Source organism: Rhinolophus ferrumequinum, chromosome 12, assembly GCF_004115265.2.
Source record: "Rhinolophus ferrumequinum isolate MPI-CBG mRhiFer1 chromosome 12, mRhiFer1_v1.p, whole genome shotgun sequence".
NCBI classification, from domain to species: Eukaryota; Metazoa; Chordata; class Mammalia; order Chiroptera; family Rhinolophidae; genus Rhinolophus; species Rhinolophus ferrumequinum.
In genome coordinates, this window is record NC_046295.1 from 2,217,040 (window position 1) to 2,232,191 (window position 15,152).

General features: G+C 39.7%; 1 protein-coding gene across 4 annotated transcripts in view; it reads left to right on the forward strand.

The window, feature by feature from the left end:
• The window catches only part of SPTLC1 (serine palmitoyltransferase long chain base subunit 1), a 52,767-nt gene that overhangs the window by 27,400 nt on the left and 10,215 nt on the right, over positions 1-15,152 (forward strand). For all 4 annotated transcript variants that reach the window (XM_033123668.1, XM_033123672.1, XM_033123670.1 and 1 more), the window contains 5 exons: positions 1,151-1,240; positions 8,633-8,740; positions 10,824-10,919; positions 11,269-11,365; positions 12,684-12,738. In XM_033123668.1, the coding sequence (XP_032979559.1) occupies positions 1,151-1,240; positions 8,633-8,740; positions 10,824-10,919; positions 11,269-11,365; positions 12,684-12,738 (446 nt within the window). The remainder of the gene's footprint in view (positions 1-1,150; positions 1,241-8,632; positions 8,741-10,823; positions 10,920-11,268; positions 11,366-12,683; positions 12,739-15,152) is intronic.

Genomic DNA, 15,152 nt, shown 5'->3' on the forward strand with positions numbered 1-15,152 from the left:
TACTAGAGCCAGTAGTGAGAAGTAAGGAAGGTAAAGGCTTTCATCTGTTTTTTGGTAGGTGAGGGAAAGCAGGGTTTGTCTGTTTTTTAACCTTTTATTATGGAAAATTGTGGGCACATTCAAAGGAAACACAATAGTATAATGAAACCCCCTTACTCTTCTCCCAGCTTTGTTGTCAGCATTCTGCCATTCTTGTATCATCTGAACTTCCACCTAACTCCCTACTGTATCTCTGTGATGATGATTGACATTCTTGTTACAGTTCTTTTTATTTTAGATAAAATTTACAGACACCGAAATGCACAATCGTAGCCATATGGTATCATGGCCCGTCATGATAGCAAACATTCCCATCTCCCCCAGAAAGTTCCCTGGGCTCTTCCCCCTCATTGTGGGCTTGAGAGGTATTCTTGTGTTATAATATTCTCACTGCCTAAATCCTGTGTGTGTGTGTGTGTGTGTGTGTGTGTGTGTTTACCTATTTAGTTAATTGTATGAACTGAAAAACGCCTGAAGGAAGAAAGCACTGTTCTTTTTTATTCCCCCCCTCTCCCGCCTCCCCCACTCCCACTCCAGTTCAAGCTGTTGTTTCTCAGTCTAAGTGTGTAGGACACAGCTCCCTGGCCCATGCTGGTATTACAAGCCCTGTGCTCCCCCAGCTGAAGCAGTCAGTTGTCGGTTGGCCACTCATAGCAGCTCATACCGGCTGCTGGCCGCTCATGGCAGCACACGGCAGATGGCTGCCGGCCACTCACGCTGGCCACTCGCCACTCATGGAGGCACACGGTGGTAGCCCTCGGCAGCACAGCAGCCCGCAGCAGCCCAGCTCCAGTGAGAGCTGTTGTTCACTATTTTAGCTGTAGAGGGTGCAGTTCACTGGTCCATGTGGGAATCGAGCCAGAGACCTTGGCATTAGGAGCCCGGCGCTCCAACCACCTGGGCCACCGGGTAGGCCCCGAAAGCACTATTCTTTATCTCATAATAACAGCATCTCAAACCTGGGATTGAAATTGATCACAACTATTCTAATCTATTTATTTACTTACTTTCATGAATAAATCTTATAAGGGAGAAGTGCTAGGAAGCATGTAATAGATTCTGTGTTTGGAGTTACTGAAATTTAAAATGTCTGCGTTTTTTTCTTTTAAAGAATCCTCGCAAGGCTCGTGTAACTCGACGCTTCATTGTAGCCGAAGGATTGTACATGAATACTGGAACTATTTGTCCTCTTCCAGAATTGGTAAGCAACCATGATTGATTGCTCATTATTTTAGTATTCGGACTGTTTGGCAATTCGCCTCTTGTTTATGGCCACTTTTAATGCAGGGCGTCTGTATCGCTCTGCTTAATAGGTATCATAAGCACATTCTGATCATGCAAGGGAAGTCGATTAACATTAAATGCCATCTCTGGCCTTTAAAGAGTAATCAAGACTCAGCTTTTTAAAACCAACTTTATTGTATAATAAAATACACTTAAAGTGTACAGTTTGATAAGTTTTGACAGATGTATACACCCCTATCACCACCACTATAGTCAAGATACAGAACATATGTATCACTCCAAAACATTCCCTCATGCCTCTTTGTAGTCAGTACCCACAAACCTGGCCCAAGGCCACCATTGATCTACTTTCTGTTCTTATAGTTTTGCCTTTTGTAGAATTTCATATAAATAAAATTATACAATATGTATTTTGTAAAACTCAGCTTTTTCACAGGGAAAGCTATGTACTGTTTTTAGAAACCACGACTAGAGTTTTTTTAATTAAGGTGAAATTCACGTGACATAAAATTAGCTATTCTAAAGTATACAGTTCAGTGTCATTAGTACATGCAAGTGTTGTATAACCATCAACTATCTAGTTCTAAAACCTTTTCATCACTCCCAAAGAAGACCCTGCACCCATTAAGCAGCCACTCCCCGTTTCTTCTCTCCCTGAGCCCCAAGCAGCCACAGTCTGCTTCCTGTCTGTGGATTTATATTCTGGATGTTCCCTAAATGGAATTATATACTGCAGACCCTTTTATCCACAGAGGATGCGTTCCAAGACCCCCCAGTGGGTGCCTGGGACTGCAGATAATGCTGAACCCCGTGTACGTTTTCTTCTATACACGCATACCTATGAGAAGGATTCATTTATAAATTAAACACTGTAAGAGACTAAGAACTAATAACACAATAGGACATTGTAACAATATACTGTAATAAGTTATGTGAACGTGGTCACTCATTTCAGGGGATCCCTTGCTGGAGCCTGCGTAGAGGCTCAGTGCTTTCTGGTGCAGCACGTTATTGTCATTTGGAACATGTTTTCTGCTCATGTCTTCCACCCCCAAATTAGCGTCTTTTCCATCTTAGCTAAGCACTTATCATGCACTGTGGCCGTAACATTTGTAGTTGGAGGTGTCACAGCAAAGCTAGCACAAATTTCTTTTCCTCCTTCACAATTTCACAGATAGTAGATTCGTTCTTATCGTAGATCTTAGCACCCTCAGCATATGGGGTTTCTTCTTCCCTTAGTAAGTTGAGAACTTTCACCTTTTCACTTAAAAGAAGCACTTTGCACTTCTCTTTGGCATAACTGAATGGCCAGCATCACTGTTGCACTTTGGGGCCATTATTAGGTAGAGTAAGGGTGACTTGAGCATATGCCCTGTGATACCATCACAGTCGATTTGATAAGAAGCTGGCTACTAACTCACCGTATGTCACATGGAGATGCTGGACAAAGGATGATTTATGTACTGGGCAGGACGGAGTGGGATGGCGCAAGATTTCATCACACTACTCAGAAGGCACAGTTTAAAACTTATGAACTGTTTATTTCTGGAATTTCCCAGTAAATATTTTTGGACTGCAATTGACTGTGGGTAACTGAAATCACAGAATGTGAACTAAGGGGGGGCTAAGGGGCACCACTGTAAAACATGGCTTTTTGTGTCTGGATTCATTCCTTTAGCATAATGTTTTCATAGTTCATCCAACCTGTAGCATGTACTTCATCCTTTTTAATGCTAAGTAGTATTCCATTTGTGGATCTACTGCATTTTGTTTATCTGTTGATTAATATTTGGCTTGCTGCCACCGTTGGCTGTTGGGAATAGTGCTGCTATGAACACTCGTGTATTTGTTTGAATCCATTTTCAATTCTTTTATGTGTATACCTTACAGTGTAATTGCTGTATCATATGGTAGTTTTATGTTTAATTTACTGAGGAACCGCCAGACTGTTCTCCACAGAGTCTGCACCATTTTACATTCCCTCAGCAATTGGAGGAGGGTTTTACTTTCCACACCTTCACCAACACTTAATTGATGTTTTAAATTGTTCCCTCCTAGTAAGTGTGAAGTATGTGGTTTTGATTTGCATTTCCCAAATCACTAATGATATTGATCCTCTTGTGTATGTTGGCCATTTATATATTTTCTTTGGAGAAATGTTTATAGAAGTCCTTTGCCCATTTTTAAATTGGGTTGTTTGTCTTTTTGTTGTTAAGTTACAAGAGCTCTTCATACATTCTGGACACTAGATCCTTATTAGATATATGACGTGCAAGTATTTTCTCCCATTCTAGTTTCTCTTCATTTCCTTGGTAGTGTCCTTTGATGTACAAAAGTTTTTTAATTTTGATAAAATCTAGTTTAGCTTTTTGTTGTTGATTGTACTGTTGTTTAGTGTCATATCTAAGAAATCTGTTGCCAAATCCAGGGACATAAAGATATACCCTTAGGTTTTCTTCTAAGAGTTTTATAGTTTTAGCTCTTATCTTAGTTCTTTGATCCGTTTTGACTTAGTTTCTGTATGTGCTATGAGGGAGGGGTCTACCTTCATTCTTTGGTGTGGTTATCCAGTTGTTCTGCATCATTGGTTGGAGAAACTATTATTTTCCATTGAATGGTCTTGGCACCCTTGTCAAAAATCAGTTGACCATAGATCTATGGGTTTATTTCTGGACTCTATTCCATTCATCTATATGTCTGTCCTTAGGCCAGTATCACAGTCTCAATTAGTAGCTTTGTAGTAAAATTTGAAGTCAAGACATGTGAGTTCTACTTGTTTGTTCTTTTTAATGATTGTTTGGTTTATTTGGAGTCCCTTGAAATTCCATTTGAATTTTAGGATCACCTTTCCCATTTCTATAAAAAAATACCATTAAATTTTCATAGGGATTGTATTGAATATGTGGATTGCCCTGGAAAGTATTGCCATCTTAATGATGTTAAGTCTTTTAATACATGAGCAGGAATGTGTTTCCACTTATTTATATTACCCTTAACTGTTTTGAGCAATTATTTTATGGTTTTCACTGAACAAGTCTTACACCTCTTTGGTTAAATGTATTCCTAAGTATTTTATTCTTTTTGATGCTATTATAAATGGAATTGTTTTCTTAATTTCTTTTTTCGATTGTTTACTGCTAGTTTATAGAAATACAACTGATTTTTGTGTATTGACCTAGTATTGTGAAACTTTCGCTGAACTTGTTTATTAACTCAAATAATTTTTTTGTGGATCTCGTTCTGTAGATAAGACCATGTCATCTGTGAATAGATAGTTTTACGTCCTCCTTTCCAATTTGGATGTCTTTTATTTCTTTTTCCTGCCTGATTGCTACGGCTAGAACTTCCAGTTAAGTGTTGACTAAAGTGGCGAAAGTTGCATCCTTGTCCCTTGATCTTAGGGGAATGCTTTCATGCTATCACCATTGACTGTGATGTTAGTTGTGGATTTTCCATAAATGCCCTTTATTAGGTTAAGGAAGATCCCTCCTATTCCTAATTTGTTGAGTGTTTTTGTTACGATAGGTTTAGATTTTGTCAGATGCTTTTTCTGCGTCAGCTGATCATGTGGTTGTCCTTCATTCTGTTAATATGATGTGTTACATTGATTGATTTTCCTGTGTTGAACCACCCTTACATTTCACCATTGAAATTTGAACGTGTGCTAAGTGAAATAAATTAGATGGAAAAAGTTGAAAACCATATGATTTTACACATATGTGGGATATAAAACTGAAAACAACAAACAAACAAGACAAACAGAAACTCATAGATATAGACAATAGTATAGTGGTTACCAGAGGAAAGGGGAGGAGAGGGTCGGTAAAAAAGGGTGAAGGATGTCAAATACATGGTGATGGAAGATTTGACTTTGGGTGGTGAACGCACAGTGCAATATACAGATGATGTATTACAGAGTAGTACACTTGAAACGTATTTTACTAACTCCAGTACATTTAATAAAAAAAAAAAAGTCACTTCAGAATAAAATTGAAATCTATCTATATGAAATCCATTACATTGAAATTGACACTTATTAATATTTTTTCTAGGTAATAAAAAATTAATAGCACTGAAAAAAATAAATTTGAATCTGAGTCCATCAATTGAATAAGGTTTTAAAATAAGGTTTTGTTTATTTTTAACATTTTTCACTATTTTTTGAGGAAATGTAGATAGTCTAAATCTCAATAAAAGAGATGTATCTGTTTTCCTCTTCTTTTTTGTGTCAAAGACTGATGGAATAATGAGTGGAAGAGAGTGGGCCAACAGATACTAGAACTGTATGTTATGAGGCTACAATAATAGAGCAGTACCGTTGGGTGGGTATACAGCCAAGCAGTGAGACAAAATATAAAATGTAGGGACAGATCAAATACATGTAAGTATTGAGTATGCAAAAATTACAGGATACAAAATAGGGTTTGGCTACGGGGTTCCTCTTTACTTTCACTTACCTATTTATGCACCAGTCCTACGATAAAAGATATTCTAAAACATGATTTTTAGAAACTATCTCATTCATATTAATGGATGGTAAAGAATCAGTGTTGGAAAGATGTGATTTTCCCCCAAATGAGTTAATTCATTTTGAATGAAAATCCAGCGAAAAGACCAGTGGGCCCCCCCCTTCCCAATTTGATACTGATTACCAAGATTAGCCAATAAGATCTTGATGATTAAAAAAGAAATTATCTGAGACTTGTGAAGTGGGACATCAAATCATCTTATACATTTTGTGCATTATTTGTCTAGTTTCAGTGGAAAGGGATCTTAGTAATTAAATCTTTAATAGTAACATATGATGCTGGTACTAGAAAAGATACATGAGTCATAGGAATATTTGAGAGGTCAACTTCTCATATCTTATACGAGGTCTGCCAGTTAAGATCGCAAACTTGCCACCGTGCACTTACATTGGCAGCGCTGTACAAGCAGCTCAGTGAGGCTTCATGACCTTGGCATATCAGTGCCTCACAGCTGTGTTCGTATCGACGTGTGGCGGTGTCTTGCTGAGTGGCATTCATTATTTTTGTTGCATGTTTTCATGTGCCGTCACGAAAATGCCTGTGCTTGAATTAGAGCAACGAACAAATGTTAAAGTTCTTGTTAAAATTGGCAAGAACGGAAGTGAACAGAAGGGAAATCAGGGACATGTTAGTCCAAGTTTATGGGGATAATGCCATGAAGAAACAGCAGTGTACAAATGGATTAAACGTTTTTCTGAGGAGAGAGAATGTGTCACTGATGAAGAGATATCAGGGTGACCAGTAACAAGCAGAACTGATGAAAACATTGCAAAAATTCGTCAAATTGTGCATCAAAATCCTCGGCTGACTGAGAAGCATAGCAGACCAAGTAAACATCGATAGAGAAACAGTTAGGAAAATCTTTACTGAAAATCTTCGCATGAAAAAAAGTGTGTGCAAAAATGGTCCCGAAGGAGCTCACCAATGAACAAAAGCAAAGGAGAGTCGAAGTTTGCCAAGACTTTTTGGAGAGACAAGACGATGTTTTGGGCCATGTTATCACTGGTGATGAAACATCGGTGTACAAATATGACCCTGAAACAAAGCGTCAAAATGCACAATGGAAGTCAGCCAATTCTCCACGACCAAAAGAGTTCCGTCAGTCCAAATCAAGAGTCAAAACAATGTTGCTAACCTTTTTTGATATCAGAGGCATTATTCATTATGAATTTGTACCAACTGGACAGTTAACCAAGTTTACTATTTGGAAGTGCTGAAAACGCTGTGTGAAAAAGTTAGAGGAAAACGACCTGAACTTTTCACCAACGATTCATGGCTCTTGCATCACGACAATGCACCAGCTCACACAGCACTGTCTGTGAGGAAGTTTTTAGCCAGTAAACAAATAACTATATTGGAACACCCTCCCTACTCACCTGATCTAGCCCTGAATGACTTCTTTGTTTACCCAAAGATAAAGGAAATACTGAAAGGAAGACATTTTGATGACATTCAGGACATCAAGGGTAATAAGATGACAGCTCTGATGGCCATTCCAGAAAAAGAGCTCCAAAATTGTTTTGGCATCGATGCATAGCTTCCCAAGGGGAGTGCTTCAAAGGTAACTGTAGTGATATTCAGCAGTGAGGTATGGAGCACTTTTTCTAGGATGAGTTCACGAACTTAATTGTCAGACCTTGTATATAAAAATTTAATGGTTGATAATCACTATTTTAATTCAGTTGTGAAACTGATCAAGTACATATTATATAGGAGTAAATAATTAGACATCAGGGGTAAAACGTATAAACAAACATGCATATGTTCAACTCCCCAAGGTGTAAACAAACAAAAAAATAACGTGAAATAATTAGAACATATAGATAAATACGCATATGAACCTTTGATGGGAAAGGACTTTCTTATAAACCTGAAAGCAAAGGGAAAAACGTTAATGAAAACTTTTTCTGCGTTAAAAAAATAACTTGTTATTCCAAATTAAAACACGGTGCTAATGAGGGAAAAATATATATATATTTCTCCAGGAGTTTTTATCAGACCAGTATTTAACAGCTAGATTACATGTCTGTACTCATAACGTCTTAACATTTCCTTCTTGAAAAATTGGCATTGTGCTGTCAATATTATTCAGTTAAATTCAATCATTTTGGAGCACCTGAAGTACAATTGATTTTTGTCATTCACAGTATGTTGTGTGCACATGCTGCAAACACTGAATTAGGGAATTCTGAACTGTGGCTCCTGGGCCAAAACACAGTTAGTTATTTGCAAGTCGCTGGTCATACCATTTTCATCAGTCTCTCAGTATATAGCCTTGTTTTATGTGTGTTTCTGTTTAAAGACATGTTATTGATTGTATATTGTTGATTTCATTCTCATTGAACTGACGACAGCCAGCAGCGCTGTAACGCATGCCTGACTGGAGCTCATCTAGCACGTGTTTCCTCCATAAGGCACATCTCAGCTTTCCACTTAGGACATACAGCACTTTGCACTATGTTTGGGGCCATTTTAAACAACTAGATCACCAACAGAAACCACATAATGCAAAAAAAGTGGCAATAAATAGACTGAAAAGGACATAGCCTTATAGTGGGAGCTGAAGCACTTGCCTCTGATGTGCATGTCGGCTGACTCAGAGTTTTCACTGCCCTACACCTAGGCCCTGAGTATGGATTTGGGGCGACAAATACATTTTAACAAGTAGGCAAATTAAAAAATAAGAATCCATCTCTATTGGGGATCAACTGTACATGCCTTTTTCTCCTTTTTATTTTACATTCAGTTTTGTTCTTGACAACATGTTCTGTTTGCTGCTAATCATCAGTATTTTAAAGTTATGTTTTATTAACACTTAGGTTAAGTTAAAATACAAATACAAAGCCAGGATCTTCCTGGAGGAGAGCCTTTCATTTGGAGTCCTGGGAGAGCATGGCCGAGGAGTCACTGAACATTTTGGAATCAATGTAAGTTCTCCTTTTTCGGAACATTCCCTCATGGAGAGAATGAGCAGTTCCATCCTGCTGGCCGGTTGAGAGGCACCAGACAGTGATCCTCATGGGTGTGCAGCTCTGGGGCCTGTCACTGCCCTGAACCCACGGGGGACTGGGCCACCCAGGCCACGCGCCTGTCTCCTTGGAAACTATAAACTCAGTTGCGAATCATAGAATTTGTGTTCTGTTTACATGGTAGCATTGTCCTGGCTTTCAGTGTCTATGCTCTAGAAACAGTTAAATTTGCCTTCTGTTTTTCCTTAAAATCAGTAAGAATTCCCTAAGTAGTCCTTTAGAAAGGATGTGTGATGGCAGTGAAAGGATGTTCTTTATAATACTTAAAGTTATGTATTCTCTCTAATTTGTGTGTATGAAGGTGACAGAGACATGCTTTCCTTTTACATATGTATAGTATCAGAAACGCCACTGGCATGGATTCAGTGAAGCCCCTCAAAGTCCCAGACAACTGGAATGAGTTTGTCATGTTTTCTTTTGCCAAAGAAAAGTGAGCCGCAGCTGCTCCCAGTCTTAGTGGTTTGTGCTCCTGGAGCCTCAGGGAGGAGCAAACCAGCCCATCTGCAGAACCCACCTCCATCTTCACCCCCACCCCCATTGTGTAGTCAGGTTGAAGCAGGCTTTTCTCCAAATTCTGTGCATGAAAGGTTTGCAGCTTGTGTGAAGTTCACTATAAAACATAAAATCACCTGAGAGGGACTGCATCCCCCTACTCCTGCCGTCCCAGAGAAGTTAGATTGACGCATGCTCCTCAGACACCGATATCCGGCCATTACATACAGTGAGGAATCCAAGATAAATGAAGACGTAATTCAAGTAGAATTTACCCCAGAGAAATTTTTAAGACATGAAAATTTTAGAAAGTAAAAAGCACTGTCTGACGTCACTGGTCTAGTTTCCTCACTGCTATCAGCAGTTGTCACGGAGATAATATTTATGAAGGCTTGAGTATGAGTGCAGACAGAGTGTATGGGCCTAATTTGGATCCTGATTCAAACAAATACTGTACAAAAACAAGCTTTGTGAGACAGAGATATTTAACCAATATTTGATACTAAGAAATTTTTCACTTTTTAGGTGTGATAACAGTTTTGTATTTATGGTTTTGAAAGAGTCCATATCTTTTAAAATGGGCACTGAAATATTTTAGATGAAATCCTATGTAGTCTGAGATGTGCTCCAAAGAAATTGTGAGCATATCGGGTGCTATGCATGAAACAAGATTGTCCGTGAGTTGGTAACTATTGAATCCGGGTGGTGGGGTTCTTTTCTTCAGTTCTCTCTACTTCTGTGTAGGTTTGAAATTTTTCATAATAAAAGATTTTTTTTAAAAATGAATAAAAGTGCACAGGTTTCCTTGTTGGATCAGGAAAAACACTAGATACGATTTGACCAGTTATTATCACAGCCATTAGTGAGTAATTATTCAATGGCTATTAGGCAGCCAGGATGGAGCAGTTCTGGGGCTGGAGCAGAAGGTGAGGGTCTCGGGTTACTGGGGAGCTGAGAGGATGGTGGGAACTCAGGAGCCTGCAAGGCACATTGCCTTCATCCGCTGCCATTTGCCCAGTTTGGTCAAAGAATCGATTGCCGTATATATTTGGATAAATTGATTTCATTTTTGAAAAGATGAAAAGTAAATGGAGTGTAGGGATAAAGTGCTCAAAACTGATAGATTTTTGTTCACCTCAGGTACCTTTTGCGGGGAAGGTCAGGAAATGATCTTATTTTGTACCTTGGAACATTTTTAGTATCAAACAGCTTTGGATTTTATCTTTTAATTTATCTTTTCCATTGTGTATAAATTGTTAATGCATACATTAAAATCGCAAAAAGTATAAAGTGAGACTTTCAGGCACGCTTTCAGACATCAGTCAGTTCTTTTAACAGTAGATTTTCTGTGATTTCTCCTCTATTTCCACATAAGTTAGTTTGTAGAATCCAATTGACATGATTAGTGCTGAAATTTTGTCTCTAGGCTTGACATTGGTCTTGTTTTTTTTTCAATTGAGTAATTGTCACTGTCTGTCTTCTCTGGCAGATCGACGACATTGATCTTATCAGTGCCAACATGGAGAATTCACTTGCTTCTATTGGGGGTTTCTGCTGTGGCAGGTCGTTCGTAATTGACCATCAGGTAGGTTCTTTTTAAAAACAAAAGCAACAACTGAAACTCACTGCTCCATTGGTCACCTCGTAATGTAACTTCTGATTACATGATTTCATTACAATTAGTGTACCACACAGTTTTTATTTAAAAGTTGGTTTGTTAAAGAATCACTCATATTTACATTTAGAAAATATCTCCCTTTTCAAAAATAAGTGTTTTGTTCCATGTATGACTTTTAGGCATGCCTGGATGTTACTTCCTCACCATTTGTACATACTATTCAGTAGTCAAAGCAGAGATTTGGTGTTTTTAGATTTTCTAGCCAAAAAATAAAGAGAAATGTATTTATGTTTTTAACTTCCTTTTTTCTCCTCAGCGACTCTCCGGCCAGGGGTACTGCTTCTCAGCTTCGCTGCCTCCCCTGTTAGCTGCCGCTGCGATTGAGGCACTCAACATCATGGAGGAGAATCCAGGTAGAGCTTTCGAACCCCGGAGGTCAGAGACCCTGCAGGCCACGTCAGCCGGCTGCTGGTGTGCCTCCTGGAGGAATGACTCAGAGGAAATGATTTATCATACAAAGCTCTGGCCTGGGCCGGAAAACAGCTGCTCCTGCCTTGGGGCTTCAGCTTAGAGCTTCTTCTGTCCCCAGAGCTGAAGCCACAGCACCCGGCTCCCCGGGTGGGTGGAGATGCCCAAAGGAGGAGGGCCCAACTCTGGGCCAGTTATCTTTGGTTTGTCTTTTTGGGCAGAATTTGCTGAAGTGTGCTGCTAATTCTTTTTATATATAATTTTGTAACTATTGTCTAATTTCCCCTTTGCCTTTGAATCACCAGTTGGTACCTATTTACCAACCATTAAAGCCTACTTAATGGGCAATGTCGCCTAAATTTAAAATGTGGCTACTGGCTGTGGTTGTGCGCCCTCACCAAGCCTAAACTGGAATTGGAGAAACAGGCCGTGCCTGGTATTTCTGAATTTTAAATTTTCTAAATTTTCCACTTTGGTTGTAATTCAGAAGATCAGGAAAAGTGAGTGTTTCTGTTTGCATAGCCATGTGCTTGCTCTTCAGATGGCCTGGCCCTCCCGCTTCCTGCTCAGATATTTTAGGTTTTGAATTTTCCTTGAGTAAAAGATCATAAACAGCACAACAGTCTCTGTCTTTGACCAAATTGTTTAAGATCCAGAAATAAGAAATATATTTGTACCCTTTTGTTCTTAGCGAGATTATTTAGAGTGTTGATAAGAACAAGAGCCATTGTTTTCTTGTAAAAAAAAAATCACAGAGGTTGCTGAAAGTGGAGTGAGGAATGTCAGCATGTGCCAAGGATGAAAGCTTGGGCCTTCAGAGGAGTTACTGGCTGTCTGTTTCTGTTATTAGTATGTAGAAAGATTTGCCACATTTTACATTGATGAACTTGAACTGGATCTTTAAAAATACATTTAGACTAGTATTATCAAATTTTCCAAATATACAGTTGACCCTTGAACAACGCAGCTTTGAACTGCATGGGCCCACTTATCTGTAACATTAATTTTTTTCAATAAACACCTGTACTATTTTCAATCCATGGTTGGAAGTCCGAAGATGCAGAGAGTTGACTCTGTGCACTGATTTGTCCTTTTATATAAGGGACTAGAGCATCTGTGGGTTTTGGTGTCCCCTGTGAATACTGAGGGACAACTTAAGTTTTGGGGGAGTCACATTTTCAACTGTGGGGGGAGGTTCAGCGCCCCTAACCCCCATTTTGTTCAATGGTCAACTGAACTATCAAGTATATTTTTTTCATTCAGGTATTTTTGCAGTGTTGAAGGAAAAGTGCAAACGAATTCATAAAGCTTTACAAGGGTAAGTTGTATATGTTTTCAACTAACTTAAAGTTCGTCTGTACCACATTAAAACAACTAATGAAAAATTTTGAATCCCATCTTTTTGGTTTTAAGTACATTTGGTAGACTTGGGTCAGTTTCACTGAACTGACTATGAAACCAAAAACTCAGTTAACTTACATGTGTATGTATGAAACCAGAGCATCTGTTGTGTCCTTGTTTTAAAGAATCATGATTTTTGTTTTTCTAAAAATGACACAAGCTCATTAATAAGATATTATAGCAGACTAAAAGATGCAAGGTTGAAAATAACAAATAACCCAACATGCTACCACCCGAAATAACCAGCATAAACACTGGAGAATCTCTCCACATCTGTACGAATAAAAGGACATGATTATATGCTATGTAGTTAGATGACAGTGTGTTCATACTGTCCATGTTACTTTTTAAATAATCACTAAATTTTATTTTACGTTAACATAAGAAAAAAAAGTGAAATTGAAGTGAACGTTATGAGCAATTTGCTTGTCTTTTTTTTAACTACACAAGAGTACTTCTTTAAGAGATGCCTCTAGAGTTGAGAAAAAAATTGAGGTTGGTGACATTTTCAGGCAGATTTGTGGCGTTATAGAAAATGATGTCATGTTGCCCAAAGTGTTTCTTTTTGCCTTGCCTAAGGTGAAACATGCATTTTTGGCCTCTCCCCATTGCCAAATACAGAAACTAGAAACTTTTCTAAAAGAAAAGGACAGTTAAAAAATGAGCAGTCACAGCTGTTCCCGATAAAGTAAGGGCAGAAATAATTAAAGTCCTGGGTGTGTCTGCGTCACAGTAACAAAGTTCTTGCATGATTTATGGTAGAGAGATGTTATTTGTATTGATTCCAGTTACATTGGCTTATGAAGCATTAATACACCAACACAGCCAGCACACTGGAGTCTCTGTAACTCAGGAACACCGCCCTCTGATGTGTCATTCTGTCTGGCAGTGCTGATGTGTTCTTTTGTTAAGTCCAGTCCTTCACTTTCCCCATCTCTTTCACACCCTTTTATCTCTCCAAAATCCCCCACCCTCTGTCTCACCCCACCCACTTTCAGCTGACAGCCTTGCCTCTTGCTGTCACTTGGGAACTCCAAGTTCGGTAACAGACCTGTACACATACAGGTATCTGAACCAGTCTTCCCTTGTGTTACAGCCAAAGAAGTGTTCCTCCAGCCATCATAACTCTTCTTTCTAAAGGCTAGTGCCTTTGGTTGTCCCCGCTCCATTGTCTGTGTTTCTCCCCTTGCCTGAGTCACGTGACTAGTACTCAGGTCCACTCTGCTTTCAGTTCCTCTTTCCACGGTCCACCTTTCCCTCTAGCAGCTTGCCCTTTGCTCTGCTTCTCCTTGTAGCTGACCTTCTCCAGAACTGTTCGTGCTCTCGCCACACCCTCTCCTCTCAGTTCATGACACTGCTGAGTGTGCTGCCCCTACTCTTACAGTCCACCCAGACTGTTCCTGTGGAGGTACCGAGGGCTGCGTCATTGTAGCTCCAGAGACCATCTTCGGGGCTTGCCCTCCTTACCTCAGCTGCGCTGAGACCTCTTTCCTTCCTACAGCCCTTTCTTTCCTTAATTCTGTTACACCACACTGGCTTTCTTCCATGTCTTGGACTCGCTTCATCTTGGTCTTTGAAGCCTCTCTTTTAGCATCCTCTTAAGGGCTTGGTCTGTGCCCCTCTTTTCCCTGTTACCTTCTTGGAGAATGGCATTCTTCCTCCGCTGGAGCGTCAGATTGTTTCATGACACAGGGACGTGGGCAACTCTGTTAGTATCCCCACTCTGTCCCCCTTGGTAGGGTTCCAGATCTCAGGCCCACTGGCTGACTCTCCACATGGAGGACTCCGCAGTCACCTCGTGCCACAACACACAGTAAGGCAGGTGTGGAGCACATCGCATAGGTATCTAGCTGTTTAGAGGGAATAGGAAATGAAACAAGGAGGCCAGTGTGGTAAGAGGGGAGAACCGGGGACTCCCAGTAGAAGGCAAAGGTCAGATGACAGGGACAAGGGCATGCAGGGCCCAAACAGGAAGCCATGACTTGGTTCTAAGCAAAAGAGTGGCATGACCTGACTGAACTTGCGTCTCAGCCAAATCATTCTTGTGCTGTGTGAAAACATAGATTATGTATTATATGGTGGCACATACAGAGGCACGGAGACCAGTGAGGAGATCGTTGCAGTGCTGTGTGCAAAGGATGATGGTGACTCTGACCTTCGTAGTAGCAGTGGGAAGGGTTTGGATTTGGGATGTATTTTGAAAGTAGAGCCAGCTGGATTTGCTAGAATTTCATGTGCAGGGTGAGTGAGATAGAGAAGACTCAAGCTTCATCTTAAGGTTTCTGGTCTGAGGAACTGGATTCAGTTTCTAGTAAGTGAGGTGGTTAGAAC